The sequence below is a fragment of the Amblyraja radiata genome, chromosome 33 (genome assembly GCF_010909765.2).
Source record: "Amblyraja radiata isolate CabotCenter1 chromosome 33, sAmbRad1.1.pri, whole genome shotgun sequence".
NCBI classification, from domain to species: Eukaryota; Metazoa; Chordata; class Chondrichthyes; order Rajiformes; family Rajidae; genus Amblyraja; species Amblyraja radiata.
Window position 1 is genome coordinate 10,041,555 of NC_045988.1, and position 17,467 is coordinate 10,059,021.

General features: G+C 48.8%; 1 protein-coding gene across 1 annotated transcript in view; it reads right to left on the minus strand.

Annotated features, from left to right (window-relative positions):
* Window positions 1-15,541, minus strand: part of sik2 (salt inducible kinase 2) — a 103,827-nt gene extending 88,286 nt beyond the window's left edge. The window contains exon 1 of the mRNA XM_033049673.1: window positions 15,067-15,541. Within this exon, the coding sequence (XP_032905564.1) occupies window positions 15,067-15,201 (135 nt within the window). The 5' untranslated portion in view covers window positions 15,202-15,541. The remainder of the gene's footprint in view (window positions 1-15,066) is intronic.
* Between the last annotated feature and the right edge of the window lie 1,926 nt (window positions 15,542-17,467).

Here is a 17,467-nt window from a genome sequence, read left to right on the forward strand (position 1 = left end):
TGCACTCTGTTTCTTTTTCTTTTCAGTGTTACCTTGATGTACTGGTGTATGGTATGATCTGCCTGGATAGATGCCAAACAATGTTTTTCACTGTATCTCAACACACGTGACAATAATTACCCAATACCAAGACATATTGTTCAAAGGATGAGATCCTTAGTGCAAATTATATCTTCAGATTTCAAAACAGGATAGGGTTACCATAGTGTTACTTTTGTAACTTATTCCTGCCCATTCACCACGCATTGCAACAGAGCCAACAGTATTGTTCAATAAAGCAATGCAGCCAGTATTAGTTTATATCAGAAGGTACACAAAATTGCTGGGGGAACTCAGCGGGTGCAGCAGCATCTATGGAGCGCAGGAAATAGGCGACGTTTCGGGCCGAAACCCTTCTTCAGACTGATAGGGGGTGGGGAAAGAAAGAAGGACAAAGGGAGGAGGAGGAGGAGCCCGAGGGCGGGCGGATGGGAGGAGACAGCTAGAGGGTGAAGGAAGGGGAGGGGGGGAGGGGACAGCACGGGCTAGCCAAATTGGGAGAATTCAATGTTGATGCCAAGGGGACGCAAGGACCCCAGACGGAATATGAGGTGCTGTTCCTCCAATTTCCGCTGGTGCTCACTCTGGCAATGGAGGAGACCCAGGACAGAGAGGTCGGATTGGGAATGGGAGGGGGAGTTGAAGTGCTGAGCCACCGGGAGATCAGGTAGGTTATTGCGGACTGAGCGGAGGTGTTCGGCGAAACGGTCGCCCAACCTACGCTTGGTCTCACCGATGTAGATCAGCTGACATCTAGAGCAGCGGATGCAGTAGATGAGGTTGGAGGAGATACAGGTGAACCTTTGTCGCACCTGGAACGACTGCTTGGGACCTTGAATGGAGTCGAGGGGGGAGGTGAAGGGACAGGTGTTGCATTTCTTGCGGTTGCAACGGAAAGTGCCCGGGGAGGGGGTGGTGCGGGAGGGAAGTGAAGAATTGACGAGGGAGTTGCGGAGGGAGCGGTCTTTGCGGAAGGCAGACATGGGGGGAGATGGGAAGATGTGGCGAGTGGTGGGGTCACGTTGGAGGTGGCGGAAATGGCGGAGGATTATGTGTTGTATTTGCCGGCTGGTGGGGTGAAAGGTGAGGACCAGAGGGACTCTGCCCTTGTTGCGTGTGCGGGGATGGGGAGAGAGAGCAGCGTTACGGGGTATGGATGAGACCCTGGTGTGAGCCTCATCTATGGTGGCGGAGGGGAATCCCCGTTCCCTGAAGAACGAGGACATTTCCGATGCCCTGGTATGAAATGTCTCATCCTGGGAACAGATGCGGCGTAGGCGGAGGAATTGGGAGTAGGGGATGGAGTCTTTACAGGGGGCAGGGTGGGAAGACGTGTAGTCCAGATAGCCATGTGAGTCAGTGGGTTTATAATGTATGTCGGTCAGGAGTCTGTCCCCTGCGATGGAGATGGTGAGGTCAAGGAATGGTAGGGAAGTGTCTGAAATCGTCCAGGTGTATTGGAGTGCCGGATGGAAGTTGGTGGTGAAGTGGATGAAGTCAGTCAGTTGTGTGTGGGTGCAGGAGGTGGCACCAAAGCAGTCGTCAATGTAGCGGAGGTAGAGGTCGGGGATGGGGCCCTGGTATGCATTGAACAAGGATTGTTCAACGTGCCCGACAAAGAGGCAGGCGTAGCTGGGGCCCATGCGTGTGCCCATAGCTACGCCTTGTGTTTGGAGGAAATGGGAGGAGTCAAATGTAAAGTTATTGAGGGTGAGGACCAACTCCGCTAAGCGGAGGAGAGTGTCAGTGGCTGGGTATAGGTTGCTCCTCTGGTCGAGGAAGAACCGGAGGGCTCTGAGGCCATCCTGGTGGGGGATGGAGGTGTAGAGTGACCGGACATCCATGGTGAAGATGAGGGGGTGAGGGCCCAGAGAGTGGAATGCGTGGAGGCGGCGGAGAGTGTCTGAGGTGTCTAGAACATAGGTGGGGAGGGATTTGACCAAGGGGGATAGGATGGAGTCAAGGTATGTGGAGATGAGTTCGGTGGGGCACGAACACGCAGAGACAATGGGTCTGCCGGGAGAGCCGGGTTTGTGGATTTTGGGGAGAAGGTAAAAACGGGCCGTGCGGGGCTGGGGAACGATGAGTTGGGAGGCTTGGTCAGGTAGGGCGTGGGAATTGATGAAGTCGGTGATGGTGCTAGAAATGGTGGCCTGGTGCTCGTCAGTGGGGTCATGGTCCAAGGGTAAGTAGGCGGAGGTGTCCGAGAGTTGGCGCGTGGCCTCAGCTTTGTAGAGATCGACGCGCCAGACTACCACGGCACCTCCCTTGTCGGCTGGTTTGATGACCCAGTCTGGGTTTGTGCGGAGTGATTCGATGGCAGTGCGTTCAGAGGGGGAAAGATTGGAGTGAGAAAGGGGAGTGGAGAAGTTGAGGCGGTTGACGTCGCGGCGGCAGTTCTGAATGAAGAGTTCCAGAGCCGGGACTTTCTGAGGGGGGTTCCACGAGGAGGGGGTGCGTTGGAGACGGGAAAAGGGGTCATCATTAGGGGGCGAGGACTCCTTACCATGGAAGTGCGCTGTGAGGCGGAGACGACGGTAGAAGCTCTCCAAGTCATGGTGGGCGCGGAACTCATTGAGATGGGGACGGAGGGGGACAAAGGTAAGACCTCTGCTGAGGACAGACCGTTGGGTGGGGGAGAGGGGGAGGTCGGGGGGGATGGTGAACACCCGGCAGGGGTGGGAGTTGGGGCCAGAGGAAGGCAGGTGGTTAGACTGGGTAGGGGGTTGTGGGTGTTGGAGGGGTGGTGGGTGGTCAGGGGGTGGGGGGGAGAGAGGGCTGTAATGTGGGTGGGGAAGAGCGGGTGTGACATGGTTGGGGGGGGATGGGGGAGGGTCAGTGGAGCAGCCACTGAGGTTAGCAAGGCTGGGCAGACGGGCGCTAGGACCCGGTGGAATTAAATCGAGGAGAGTGGGAGTAAGCAGCGTGAAGGCTGCAGGCCCAGTGCAGAGTCCAGGCTCCAGGTAAGGCGACGGCTGTGGGTTGCTGGAGGGGGGTGGAGTGGCGCGGGTCAACGGACCCGATGGTCGGAGTCCAGCGGCGCGGGTCACCGGACCCGATGGTCGGAGTCCAGTGGTAGTTGAGTCGGGGTCCGCGGGCGATGCGAGGGTGGTCCCGGTGGGCGGATGGTCGGCGGGTCGGCGGCGAGATGAATCGGGTGCGTAGCGGCGGCCATGTTGAGATAGCCCCGGTCCGGTGGCGTTGTCGGGTAGTTGGGGTCGGGTGGCGATGTCGGAGGAATCAGCGAGGGGGAGCGAGTCCAAGTTACCGTAGAGGCTGCGAGGCTGGGCGTCATCGGTCGGCAGGTGAGGGTCGGTGGCGGCATCGATGTAGAGGTCAGTGAAGGCGGCGTCCCGGTGAGTGTGGAAGTCGCTCCTGGTGGCCAAGATGGCGTCGCGGGACTCGGGCAGGCGATGCGGGCCAGAGTTGGGGCCCGGAGTCTGCGGGCGGTCGAGTCGCGGAGTGTAGGCGTCGGGAGCGGCCTGGAGTCGGGATAGTTTAAGGTCCTTGGTGGAGTTGAGGTAGGCCAGGAATTTTTTATTAAAGAGGTGGATCTTCCGGCGGATGAAATACAGCTGGGGTCCGTTGCAGGTCTGGGTTAGTGAGGCCTGAAGTCCAGAGAGTGTCGATGTGAGGTCCTGTTGGTGCCGGCGCATCGCAACCAGGGTGGATCTCAGTGCCCGGTTGGAGAATTGCTGGGTATGCCGGTGGATGGCCAGTCGGTACCGATGGTCCGGTTGGGGTCCGAACTGGGAGGTGGGGAACTGGAGCTGGAAGCCGTGGGGTATGAGATGGAGGCGCAGGCAGGCCCCGAGGAAGCAGATGTGGCTGTGGTATCGAGTCTGGGTAAGGGTATGGTCGTACAGTTGGAGGGCAGGGGGGATCACAGAGAGGGGGCAGTTAGAGAGGAGGTTGTGAAACTGTCTCCGGAGAGAGGAGGAGAACTTCTTCAAAGTAGGCATACCTTGAAGAGATATCGCAGTGGAGTAGACAAAGTGTTCAAAAGGGAACTGCAGATGCTGGAATATCGAAGGTACACAAAATTGCTGGGGGAACTCAGCGGGTGCAGCAGCATCTATGGAGCGCAGGAAATAGGCGACGTTTCGGGCCGAAACCCTTCTTCAGACTGATAGGGGGTGGGGAAAGAAAGAAGGACAAAGGGAGGAGGAGGAGGAGCCCGAGGGCGGGCGGATGGGAGGAGACAGCTAGAGGGTGAAGGAAGGGGAGGGGGGGAGGGGACAGCACGGGCTAGCCAAATTGGGAGAATTCAATGTTGATGCCAAGGGGACGCAAGGACCCCAGACGGAATATGAGGTGCTGTTCCTCCAATTTCCGCTGGTGCTCACTCTGGCAATGGAGGAGACCCAGGACAGAGAGGTCGGATTGGGAATGGGAGGGGGAGTTGAAGTGCTGAGCCACCGGGAGATCAGGTAGGTTATTGCGGACTGAGCGGAGGTGTTCGGCGAAACGGTCGCCCAACCTACGCTTGGTCTCACCGATGTAGATCAGCTGACATCTAGAGCAGCGGATGCAGTAGATGAGGTTGGAGGAGATACAGGTGAACCTTTGTCGCACCTGGAACGACTGCTTGGGACCTTGAATGGAGTCGAGGGGGGAGGTGAAGGGACAGGTGTTGCATTTCTTGCGGTTGCAACGGAAAGTGCCCGGGGAGGGGGTGGTGCGGGAGGGAAGTGAAGAATTATCAGGATGAGGTGCTGCATTTTGTTCCAGCAGCCAAGTGTACACAGTAGGCAACTGAGCTATAGACCAGATCTGATTCCTAGTTTGTACCAATGTAGCTGATCTATGACATGGCACAGGTAGTGATGGCCTAATTGGTGTGGTATCTGGAAGTGGGGAGGAAGATTATGAAGATAACTTGATGCTGGCATTAGTAGTGATCTTTTAAGAATCACTAGAATCAGGTGTGGTCCCAGAGAACTGGAAAATTACAAATGTTACTCCACTGTTCAAAAAGGAAGCGGGACAAAAGAGCGGCACTTCAGTGGTTGGTCAGATTTTAGAGTCCATTATTAAGGATGACGTTTCTGAGTACTTAGAAGCACATGATAAAATAGGCCGGTCAGCGTCCTTTTAGATCTTGCCTGACAAATTTGTTGGAACTCTTGATGGAGAAAATAGCAGGATAGACAAAGGGGAGTCAGTGAATGTTACCAAAGATAGACACAGTGCTGGAGTAACTCAGCAGGTAGCATCTCTGGAGAAAAAGGATGGGTCATGTTTCAGGTCGGGACCCTTGTTCACTTGAATTTTCAGCAGACCTTTGATAAGGTGCCACACAAAAGACTGGTAAACAGGATGAAAGCCCATGGTATTATAAGGAAGGTACTAGCATGGATAGAAGATTGGCTGAATGGCAGAAGGCAAGGAGTGGGAATAAAGGGGGCTTTTTCTGGTTGGCTGCCAGAGACTAATGGTGTTCTGCACACGTCGGTGTTGAGCCCGCAACTTTTCACATTGTATATTAATGATTTGGAATTGATGGCTTTGTGGCTAAGTTTGTGGATGATACGAAAATAATTGGAGGGGCAGGTAGTGTAGAGGAAGCAGGGAGTCCGAAGAAAGACTTGGAGAGGTTGGAAGAATGGGCAAAGAAATTACAATGGAATACAGGGTAGGAAAGTGTGCGGTCATGCACTTTGGTAGTACGAAGAAAGGCATAAACTATTTTCTAAATATTAAGAGGATTCAGAAATCAGAAATGCAAAGGGCTTTGAGAGTGCTGGTGCAGGATTCTTAAACGGTTATTTTGCAAGTTGAATCAATTGTGAGGAAGGCAGATGCAATGTTAGCATTCATTTTCTGTGGACTAGAATATAAAAGCAGGGATGTAGTATTGATAAGGCACTGGTCAGACCGCGTTTGGAGTATTGCGAGCAGTTTTGGGCCATTTATGAGGAGGGATGCGTTAGTGCTGGAGAGGGGCCAGATGTGGTTTACAGGAATTATCAGGTTAACATATGAGGAGCTTTTGATGGTCCTAGACCTGTAGTTGCTGGAGTTTAGAAGGATGAGATATCCTCCTGGTCTCAGAGGCAACCAAAAACATTGTCTTGTTGGAACTGACAGTGCCGTGGGAGGACCGTCTGGAGGAGGCCCACGAGAGGAAGATGGCCAAGTATGAAGAGCTGGTCATAGACTGCTGTAAGCAGGGTTGGAAGTCAAGGTGTATGCCCATCGAGGTTGGCTGCAGAGGTTTAGCAGGGCAATCGCTCTACAAAGCCTTCAGTGCACTGGGCATCAACGGAGTGGCGAGGAGAAGGGCCATCAAGAACACCACGGAGGCAGCGGAGAAGGCCTCGAGATGGCTCTGGATCAGGAGAGAAGGTCCATGGGGAGGAGCGAATGCCACCTGAACACAAGTCGCGGTCTGATCAACCACGGCTGGGTCGCCTGGGTGAGGGTGTCTGATATTGAAAGACCCGAAACATCCAATGACCCCAGGTTACATCACTGATGATGTGTTCAGGAGCATCTATAGATGTATTTGTATCAATTGATGGTCCTAGGCCTGTAGTTGCTGGAGTTTAGAAGGATGAATGGGTCCTTTATAAAAAATACTGAATAGTGAAAGGCCTAGAGTGAATATTTCCAGTAATGTGGGAGTGTAGGATCAGAAGGCACAGCCTCAGAATCAATGGACCTATCTTTAGAAATGAGATGATGAGGAATTTTTTTAGTAAGAGAATGTGGAATATATTGCCAGACAGCTGTAGAGGTCGTCATTGGATATTTTATAAAGCAGAGATTGACAGATTCTTAGATAGACACAAAATGCTGGAATAACTCAGCGGGACAGGCAGCATCTCTGGAGAGAAGAATTGGGTGACGTTTCAGGTCGAGACCCTTGTTAGGTCTCAATCCAAAACGTCACCCATTCCTTCCCTCCAGAGATGCTGCCTGTCCTGCTGAGTTACTCCAGCTTTTTGTGTCTATCTTCGGTTTAAACCAGCATCTGCAGTTACTTCTTACACATCTGCAGTTCCTTCCTTAACAGATTCTTGATTAGTAAGAACTTACAAAATACCATATTGGTTTAAGCCCGAGGTCTTTCACTGATGCTGACCATCCCACCACACATCCCTTCATTTTTTTCACGGTTTACTCCGTTTTTAGAAGAACATCGAAAGACTAGTTCTAATTAAATGTATTTTAAAAACAAAATTGGCACAGATAGCTTCTGAAAAATTAAGCCACTCTTAAATGTATGATGTTAAAGTATATGTGCATATTTCAAATCAGATTAAGCACCAGCTAAAACACGTAACTAAATCAATACATAAACGAAATCAATGAACGATGAACAAACTGCCTAATCTCTAAATCACTGTTCCAGGCACAACGCTCACTAATCAGTACTGAGAGCGACATTTAATTCAGTAACACGTTATTTTTCAAACGGCCTATTTGTTAATGCATAAAACTATATTCAAAGTCGATCTTGCCGGCTGCTTGATCCTGGTGTGCTGCAAGCTTGGGTTGTTAGTGGACACATTTTAAACAATTTGTCATCCTCTGTCATGAGTTCGCCACGTGACGGAACTGCCTTTTTTACTTGAACTTTTAACCCGTGCAAACATAAAATGATGAAAAACAAGAGCCTTATTGGAACAGAAGCATATTCTTCCCCTGTGCCGACTGGCGAATTGCGCGCAGGACGCGGGATTCGGAACAGATTTTGTAGCAAAGATTCAATGGCACCGTCTGATTGATACATTTCAACGTAGCAGCAGGGTAATATTTTGGAAATAGTTCAAAGAGCTTTATAGACATAGAGACACAGCACCACGCATCTATAATTTCATGAATTTGCAAAATGTCGGTGTAATGTCTTGTATTAATCATGTACCTTCCATTGGATCTACAAAACATCCTAACAGAATTTTAAAGTGCCATGTTCTAAATTTATAGGCAAATATATTTCTACTGGGTTATGACGACGACAAAAGCAATTATTTCGATTTTAACTCTACAAATAGTTTCAACCGACTATTTATATAACCAGCCGGGACATCCGGCGGTTGGACTTTGGGGCAGACGGATGTGTACTGTTGAATTTGCCCCTAATCCTGGGGCTCCCCCCCCCCCTCCCCACGCCCCCCGGGGCAACACAACAAAAACGCAATCAATGGAAGAATCTTTTGAGTGCCTTCACTCCCACCTCCAGCCACTTTTCACAGCGGGGACTCGGGCAGCGTTTGAATATGAGAGTCTGCGGGAAGGAGCATTCAGTATTGTTGTTGAGAAGATACAGAAAGGAACAAAGAACTTGGACAATAAGGGACTGTGTATAAAAGATCAGCCTCTACACAAACGTGCAGTGTCCTGTTTCCAATCTCCACTCACCAGCTGATACACTTTAGTGGCGTGGAGTGAGGGGCGCTCCCTTATTCCAAGGTCCAACAGCCCCGCAGTCATTTAGCGCGATATTTAAGGTCATATTTACAAAAAATCAATCACCAGAAGTAGAAAATATTTAAATACAAAAAATATATTAAACCTTTGATTCATCCAAATAAGCTCTCAAAGTCATGCCAAATTACAGTTTTATAGTTAAAATTATTTGTGGCTTAACTTCAACAAAAAATATTAAAAGCCAACATTTCACGGTTTTATTGTTGAAGAGGCTATATGCAGGCCAGAATTTTTTTGGGGGGTGGGGGAGCAGTGGCGCTTTATGTTTTATTTTATTCCCCGAACTCGGGGTCAAATACAAGTACTGACACTGAGATTACCGATACCAAGACTGGCAATATTCAAATGTGTGTTCCCCCACCCCCCACTTTAACCCCCACCCCCCTCCCCCGTCTGGTGAGAAGAGGAGAAAAGAAGGAGGAATGGGGGAGGGTTGCAAGAAGGATCGAGGCTGGAAGCACAGAAGAGGAATTTGTGCACTACCCCTAGGTTAGTTGTTCTGAGAATGTGGTAGTAGCAGCCTCGGGAGGAGGGGAGAGGAAGGATGGAAACTATGAGGAGGATATTATGAGGGGGAGGAAGTTAAAGGGGTTTAGAAAAGAGCGTGAAGAGGAGGAGGGAGAAATAAATTAACAGAGAGGGAAGCTTAGAGGGAGAAAGAGCGAGAGAGAGAGAGCATGGTAGAAGGAAGAGGAAATGAAGGGGAGAGGGAAAGGCAGGAAATTGAATGGAAGGAGAAAGCTTTGAGGGGATGGTGAGGAGAGAAGAGGAAGGAAAGGAGAATTAACGAATGTGGGAGATTGCGAGAAAGAAACGCAGCAGAAAGGGAAATGGAAGCGGTGAGACAGAGGTGGGGGTGGGAATGGGGAAGGAAGGAGAGGATAGATGAGAGGGGGAGGAATAGGGGCAGAGAGGAATAGGAGGGAAAGGGATTATTGGGGTAAGAAGAGAGTGGGATAAGGAAAGAAGAGGGGAAATAAAGGGGAGTGGACAGTCATTGAGTCATACAGCACAGGAGCAGCCCAATTTGTCCATGCCGACCAAGATGCACAATCTATGGCAGTCCCATTTGCCTGGGTTTGGCCAATATCCCTCTAAGCCTTTGTAAACCATGTATTGTCCAAATGTCTTATATGTTGTTATAGTACCTACCTGTTTAGTATCTCGCTCACTTCCTCTGGTTCCAGGTATAAATGTCCTTGTTTTTTCCTTGTAGTCCTACCCTTTACCTAGCAACCCTCTAGCTATCAATCTATACACTAGAGGTCTCATCTTGTGTGCGTGTGTGTGCATGTATGTTTTGTATCTTCCTCAAAATGCTATGCGTTAGCGCTTAAAATTTTACATATTCTAACTCACATTTTTCCACTACACGCCGTACTCAGGTTTACTCAAGATTTCCGAGTGCCACAATGACATCACAATGGGATGTTGCCAACGGTAACTGCAGCTTCTCAGAGAGCCTTTTTCCAGGAGCTTCCAGTGATTATGCTATATTTTACAAGTCATTGATAATTAAAGCTTTGAAAATGCCAACTTTAACAAGATTTTTACTCTTAAAATCCTTCCTGCCAGCTTCCAACACACTTCAATACAAAGTTGCAATACAGGAACACTGTGAACTTTTCACCTCAATGGGATATCACAGTAAGTGCTTCAACAGGAGGGGGAGGGCGAATTAGTATTGCAATTGGAACTGCTGCGGCAGGCAGGGGAGTGCTGGAATCTTTAGTTCGGGAACGGCTTCAGTTGGGAGACCACGCCTCCCATGGGGGCTATGGGTTAGTGGTGTAATATTGCATTGGGGGACCAGGCCTCCCATGTGACAGGGACCCAACGGGCGAGTTTTGGAATCTTAAGTTGGGGAACGGGTTGCGTTGAGGGACCAGGCCTCCCGTGGGGGCTGTGGGTCAGTGGCGGTTTATTGCGTTGGGGACGGAGCCCAACGGGTCTCACTTGGTCTAGTATCCTTGGCGGATTGAGCGGCAGGTCACAGGATCTGAGTTATTGCGGATTGAACTAAGAAAATCTCCAAAATGTTTTTTATATATATATATATATATATATATATATATATATATAAAAAACATTTTGGAGATTTTCTTAGTTCAATGCGCTTAGGACATTTTATTGCTTATTTTAGCCCAACTGATTCCTTGTTTCAATTCTCTCCTGCTTCCCATATTCCTCAAGGGCTCTGTTCAATATTTCCCCTTACATATGTTTTACTACATTTACAACAAATCCCATCATCCATATAGTTCCTGAGCTTTACAATCCTTTTCTTTACATCTATATAAGAATATTACAATCCCCTTCACTCTAAGCGATAAAGTCCAAGCCCACCTAACCGCCGCAATAACTCAGATCCTGTGACCTGCCGCTCAATCCGCCAAGGCCATTTGGATCGCCCGGTTGCTAACAATTTTAACTCCTCCTCCCTTTCCATACTGACCTGTCTGCCCTGGGCCTCCTCCATTGCCAGTGAGAAGCCATGCACAAACTGGAGGAAAATCACCTCATATTCTGCTTGGGTAGCTTACCACCCAGCGGTATGAAAATTGAATTCCCCCCCCCCCAATGAGTCTGCCCAATACTAATACTTCTGCAATATTGCACCACAACTGTTCAAAAGGGGACACCACCTTGCTGGCTCTCCACTCTGTGATAGAACACATATGTCGGGGTGTTGTTCAGCTACAACATCTTGGCGTTCAATACCATCATCAACTTGTTATCAAACTCGGGGAACTGCAACTCTGTTCATCCCTATGCAACTTGATCCTCGGCTTCCTCATCGGCAGACCAAATCAATACGAATTGGCAACAACACCTCCTCTTCGATAACCATCAGCACAGGAGTTGGAGAATAACAGGTAATAAGCAGTCAAAGTATAGGAAGGAGATTGGAAATCTGATTGAATGGTGCCAGAACAACCATCATGTTCTCAATGTCAGCAAGACTAGGGATATATCTGATTGTTGACTTTAGAAGGGAAAAGCCAAGGATCCACAAATTTGTCTTCATCACCAGGTTGGAGAGGCAGCAACGTCAACCATCTCTGAAGATCTCTCCTAGGCCCATCACATTGATGCAAGCAATCCCATCAATGCCTCTACTTCCTTAAAAGATTGAGGAGATTTGGTATGTCGACGAATACTCTCTTGAACTTCTACATGTTCGGTGTGGGGCATCATGCGGCATGGTTGCGCAGCGTCAGAGACCCGTGTTGGATCCAGACTATGGGTGCTGGCTGTAGGGAGTTTGTGTGTTCTCCCCGAGACCCCATGAGTTTTTCTGCAGGATCTTTGGTTTTCTCCCACACTCCAAAGATGTACAGGTTTGTAGGTTGATTGGCTTTGTATGAATGTAAATTGTCCCTAATGGATAGCGTTAATATGCGTGGACTCGGTGGGCCGAAGGGCCTGTTTCCGCATTGTATCTTTAAATTACACTAAAAAGTAGAGAACATGTTGACTGGTTGCATCATGGCCTGGTTCGGCAACTCAAATGAGATTACATAAAGTGGTAAACATTGCCATGTCCATCACTAGTACTGAACTCCCCATCTTCAGATGGATCTATCAGAGGGGCTGCCTCAAGAAGGCAGCCAACATCATCAAGGACCAACATCGCCCTGGCCACACTCTCATTTCACTCCGACCATAGAAACATAGAAAATAGGTGCAGGAGTAGGCCATTCGGCCCTTCGAGCCTGTACCGCCATTCAATATGATCATGGCTGATCATCCAACTCAGTATCCTGTACCTGCCTTCTCTCCATACCCCCTGATACCTTTAGCCACAAGGGCCACATGTAACTCCCTCTTAAATATAGCATGAGGAAGAAGGTTGAGAGATCTTAAAGGAGTCTGAAAACTATGACCACAAAATTCAAGAATAGCTTCTTCCCAATAACCATCAGGCTCTTGAAAACTACACAACACACAGACATGAACAATGGACTATCTTCGGTCTACGGACTTTGGGCTATTTTTGCACCAGTATTGCTAGTGTTATTTTTTTTGTTTATTATATACTATCTATGAGTATTGTGTTTACAGATCTGTTATGCTTCTGCAAGTAAGAATTGAATTGTTCAGTTGTCGGTGTGCCTTACAATTAAACACTCTTGACTGTTCCTTATCGCAGTCGCCTGACAATTGCTAGATTTGAGGAGATAGGAAAGTATGCAGTGCCCTGAGCTGCGCATCAACAACCGCACTTTGATGGGATGTTTCCACTCTTACCCTCTTTGAGGACGATGCCGTTCATTTCACTTATAAATACAGAAGAAGCTGGAAATACTCAGCATCTGAAATCTTAACCCCGTTTCTCTTTCCACAGAGACTGCCTGATCTGCTGCTGGGTGTTTCCAGCAACTTCTAGTTTTTATTTCATACTTCCAGCAGTTCTAATTTCGGGTTTCATTTGCCGTTCATTTCTGTGGCAACCGGTACATCCCTTTTGATGTATTCCATGTATTTAACCACACCAGGGAGAAGGCAAAACATATCAAAGATCAAGAAAACTCCCAACCGAAATATTAGCCATGTTTCTGCACTAAACTTGTATATTGCACTCAGCAATTTAGCATTAACCCCAGTGTAGAAATTAAAATCGAATCCCCCAGCCTTGGTTCAGACGCCTCTCACATTCTAGCTGGCATTGCTGAAATCGAAATAAAACAAAAATCCTTTCTTTGTTAGAAACAGATATCAGGAACACATTTCCTTTTGCTCCATGTGCAGTTGCTTGTCAGTAACTTCATAAGGAAAATATGATAACCTTGTTAATATTCTGGAGTACAACTCTTTAACCGAAAGGGAAGTCAGTCTTGGGGCTGAGTGAGAATAGTGTTACAAAGTTTTTGAAAATTCCAGTAATTTTGAAAGGTGTAATTTTATTTCCCCCCCCCCCCAATCAATGATTGGAAACGCTTTACATCTCGATAACCTGCCGAAATATGATGCCTGAAAAGTCCTCTCGTCAAGTAATTGAAATACTCTTCGCGTTATCCTAGCTTTAACGAAACACTAAGGTCTAGGAGAAACTTGTGCCGGTGACACGGGATAACCCTTTAAAATCTTTTAATTCCTGAACAGCTTCGCAGTGAACCTATTAAATATATTTTTCTTTATAATGCCCTGGGCAAAACGCTTATGTAATTCAAATTCCTACTTCAACCCATTCCGCACCATTTAGTACAAAGGCCAGGTGAAAAAAAACAAATTTTGATAAAACAATTTTACTTTTAAAAGGGGTTTAATTAAAAGCTCAATCCCCAATGTGTCCCACAAGTTTATCCACCTCTTGCTGCTGTAGCAATTTCATTAATGTAACTCCCAGGCATCCCGATTCCAGCGGAAAATCAATTCAGCCCGCTCATCTAATTACGTGTTTACCTTCCAACCTGCGGTGCAACCATTCCAAAGTTCATTTATGTAATGCTCTAAAGAGTATCAAGGCGTATTTTATTTTAAAAAAAAGTAATCCCTTTATTTTTCAACTCGCTCGGTTAAACATAATCGAAGGCATTTTTTCCCCTCTCTGTTAAGGAACCAATTGTCACAAAGAAATCTCGAGTCGTGCTACGCCTGAAAGAGAAATTTGCAACTTGCCTGAAGTGGACCTCACTTCTACAGTGAAATATTTCCACAATGCTTGGAACAATAGGCACTTATTGGATACATTGCCCTCAAGGTTAGGGCATTTGCCTTTAAAATAATCCCCATGCATTTGTATCTGACGCATTGTTAGAGAAAGAGAACCAGATTATCTCATCACCTATATTACAGAGACGACTTTAGCCTGGCTGTAAAAAAATACGTAACACTTGGTTACATTAAACCCAATCTTAAATACAATGTTTCAAAATTAAATTTAGAAAGTAATGTTTTCGCCCCAAAATAAATCACTATTAATATTTTACTGCATTGTCCTTCAAAAGCAAATATCCTTTGGTTAATGAGGTGTCGCGTTCATCACTGAGAGGTTTTTTGAAAGGCACCTTCTATTGCATGTAGATCTGCAACCAAAGAATGATAATAATCACAAATAACCGCCGAACATCAGTGTGGATGATAAATAAATTAAGAGACTATTTCCCATTTGACACGTCTAAACGATCCGGGAGTGTTCCTGCTCTCGCATCCACAACCTGGACAAGTGTTCCTGACAAACGAGGAGCAGCACCATCTGGTCCTCTCTCCACACCCGCCGCCCGACTCTCCCAAACCCCTCAGCCCGCCTAGCGGAACACAACACAGCTCTGAAGGTAAAACACAAAGGAGTTCCTCACAAACAATTCGGTCCAAGTTATTATTTTTGTGGGGAGAAGGGGGCGACCTGGGGATGTTGAGGAGCACAGTATTTGAAGCCACTCAATCTAAAGAAGGGTCTCGACCCGAAACATCACCCATTCCTTCTCTCCAGAGATGCTACCTGCCTGCCCTGGTCCAGAGTTAATCCAGCATTTTGTATCTATCTTCGGTATAAACCGGTGCCTGCTGCTCCTTCCTACACACACACACACAGAATTTGTGCCCACCGTCCAAACAAGGGAGAGGGGAGATGAGTAGTCCACTTACCTCACTCTTGGTGATGCGATGTCGGCCCAGCTTAACGACCGCGAAGTTGCCCTTGCCCAGAGTGCGCTCGATATCGTAGAAGCCAACCCGGACGGGACCGCGGTGTAGTTTGCCCGGACAATCCGCCATGACCATGCTGGGGCCGGGCGAGGAGGCAACTACACGCTGGGAAACAAGTTCATTCCGCCTCTACACGGAGGTGAGGGGTGAGGACGGGAGCCGCGGGAAGCGGGAGTCTGAGCGGGAGGGTCTGGTAGGGGGGGAGGGGGGGAGGCGAGAGCGCAATCTCACCGGCCTCGGAGACAACAAAAGGGAAATTTAAAAAAAAGCTATAAGGTGCCGGCCGTTGCAGGAGGCATCATGTTATCCCGGCTGACGCACATTGACGTGCGAGCTGGGGCTGATGTGTGCAGAAGGCGGGCCTGGGCCTGGGCCCGCGCCTCCTGCCAGCCCGGCGCCATGGCAACCCCAGCTCCGCCTGCGTCACAGCGGCCGCCTGCCTGCCCGCCCGCCAGCGCCAGTCACAGCCACAGCGTAGCCTGAGAGAGGGGAGGGGAGGGGAGGGGAGGGGAGGGGAGGGGAGGGGAGGGGAGGGGAGGGGAGGGCAGAGGGGGCAAAGGGTTGGGGCAGGCCGAGGGAGGGGGGAGGGGTTAGGCAAGGGCATGGGCTGAAGGGCGGGGGCAAGAGCAAGGGTAGGCAGTGAGTGGGCAGGGGTAAGGGCAGGCCAGGAGCAAGGGCAGGGGGCATGAGCAGGAGACAAGGGTTGAGGTAGGCGGGGGGGGGGGGGGAGAGGAGCAGAGACAGGGACATGAGCAGGGGGTGGGGGCGGCAAGGGCAGGGAGACATTGTAGTGGAGGCATTGGGGGGCAGAGGTAGGCTGGGAAATGGTGAGCAGGAGGCAGGGCAAGGGTAAGTAGGCAGTGGGACAGAGGTGCAAGGCGGAGGAGGGGGGCAGGCAGAGGTGGAGGAGGCGGGGGGGGAGGGGGGTGCAAGGGTAGGCAGAGGGGAAGGGGCAGATGGTGGGAGGCAGGCTGGTATTGGGGGGCAGGGGCAAGAGGTAGAGGGGTGGGAGCAGGTCGGGAGGAGGGAACGGAGGCAGTGCCAGGCAGGGGTCGCCGGGGGGTGGCAAGGGTAGGCAGAGGTGTAGGGGCAGATGAATGGAGGCATGAGCAGGAAGCATGGGGAGGGGTAGGCAGAGACGGGCAAGGGTAGGCAGAAGGGGGAGGGCAGAGGCAAGGAGTGGAAAAGGGTAGGGGGGGGGGTGGGAGATGAGGTCAAATGGAAGAACAAATGGAAGAGTTGATAGATGAGATGGCTGTGAAGAAGGAAGGGAGTGTGAAGGAGGAGTGAAATTGTTGGCTTTCCAGGGGATGAGGAGAGGTCCAAGGAGAAGAGATTTGGGATGGGGGGAAAAGGTTGAGGAAGAAACCCACAGAGTGACAGAGGAGAACGGGGTAAGCAGGGTAAGAAAGGAGATCGCACTGGGAAATCTGACCAGGTGGAAGACAGTGAAGAGAGAGGAAGACTGGAAGGAGAGGGCAGATAGTGTGGGATTAATGTTGAGTGTTCTTCCTTTTTTGATCTCTCCCCTCTTCTGCCTCGAAGCATAAAGTGCACACATGCACTGTTGCAGATATTCACAAAAAACAGATCGAGAAGTTTTCATATATTTTCAAGCACTTAACGTCTTGTGGCAGCAGCACATTAGAATGGTTTTTAATGTTTTAGAACAAAGAGTACCTCAATCTACCATCAATTAATCTATTTTCTCTCTTTCTCTCGCTCTCTCTTTTTTCAGTACCTCAGTGCGTAAGGCAACATCTGTGAAGGCAATACAGAGATGGTGTTTTCAACCTTTCTTCAGTCACCTGATCATTCCCTCCACAAATACTACTAATAACAAGTTATCAATTTTGTGGTTACTATTGCTGATCCTAACATTTTACTGCTTATTTAATTAATCAGCTCAGTTGAGAACAGAAGTACTAAGTACAGGAGCATCCGCATGGCCCCTCAAGTCGTCTATTCCATTCAGTAAATTCATAGCTGATCTTGGCCTGACCTTAGGCCACCTATAACCCTCGATTCTCCTTTGACTCCCTTTCTATTACAGCCTTGAATATGTTCAGTGACTGCCTTCGTAATTCTGAGGTAGAAAATTGAAGCATTCACAAGCCTCTCAGAGAGGAAATTCCTTCTCTTCTTAGACTTAAATGGTCGTTCATGTATTTTGAAAACCTCATTAATTTCACATTCCCAGCATCTAGTTTTCTCAATCCATTGTTCTAAAGCAATCCTACGAAGACACAAAGAACTGCAGTTGCTGGTTTACAAAAAAAGACAAATTGCTGTAGCAACTCAACAGGTCAGGTAGCATCTTGGGAGAACATGGATAGATTTC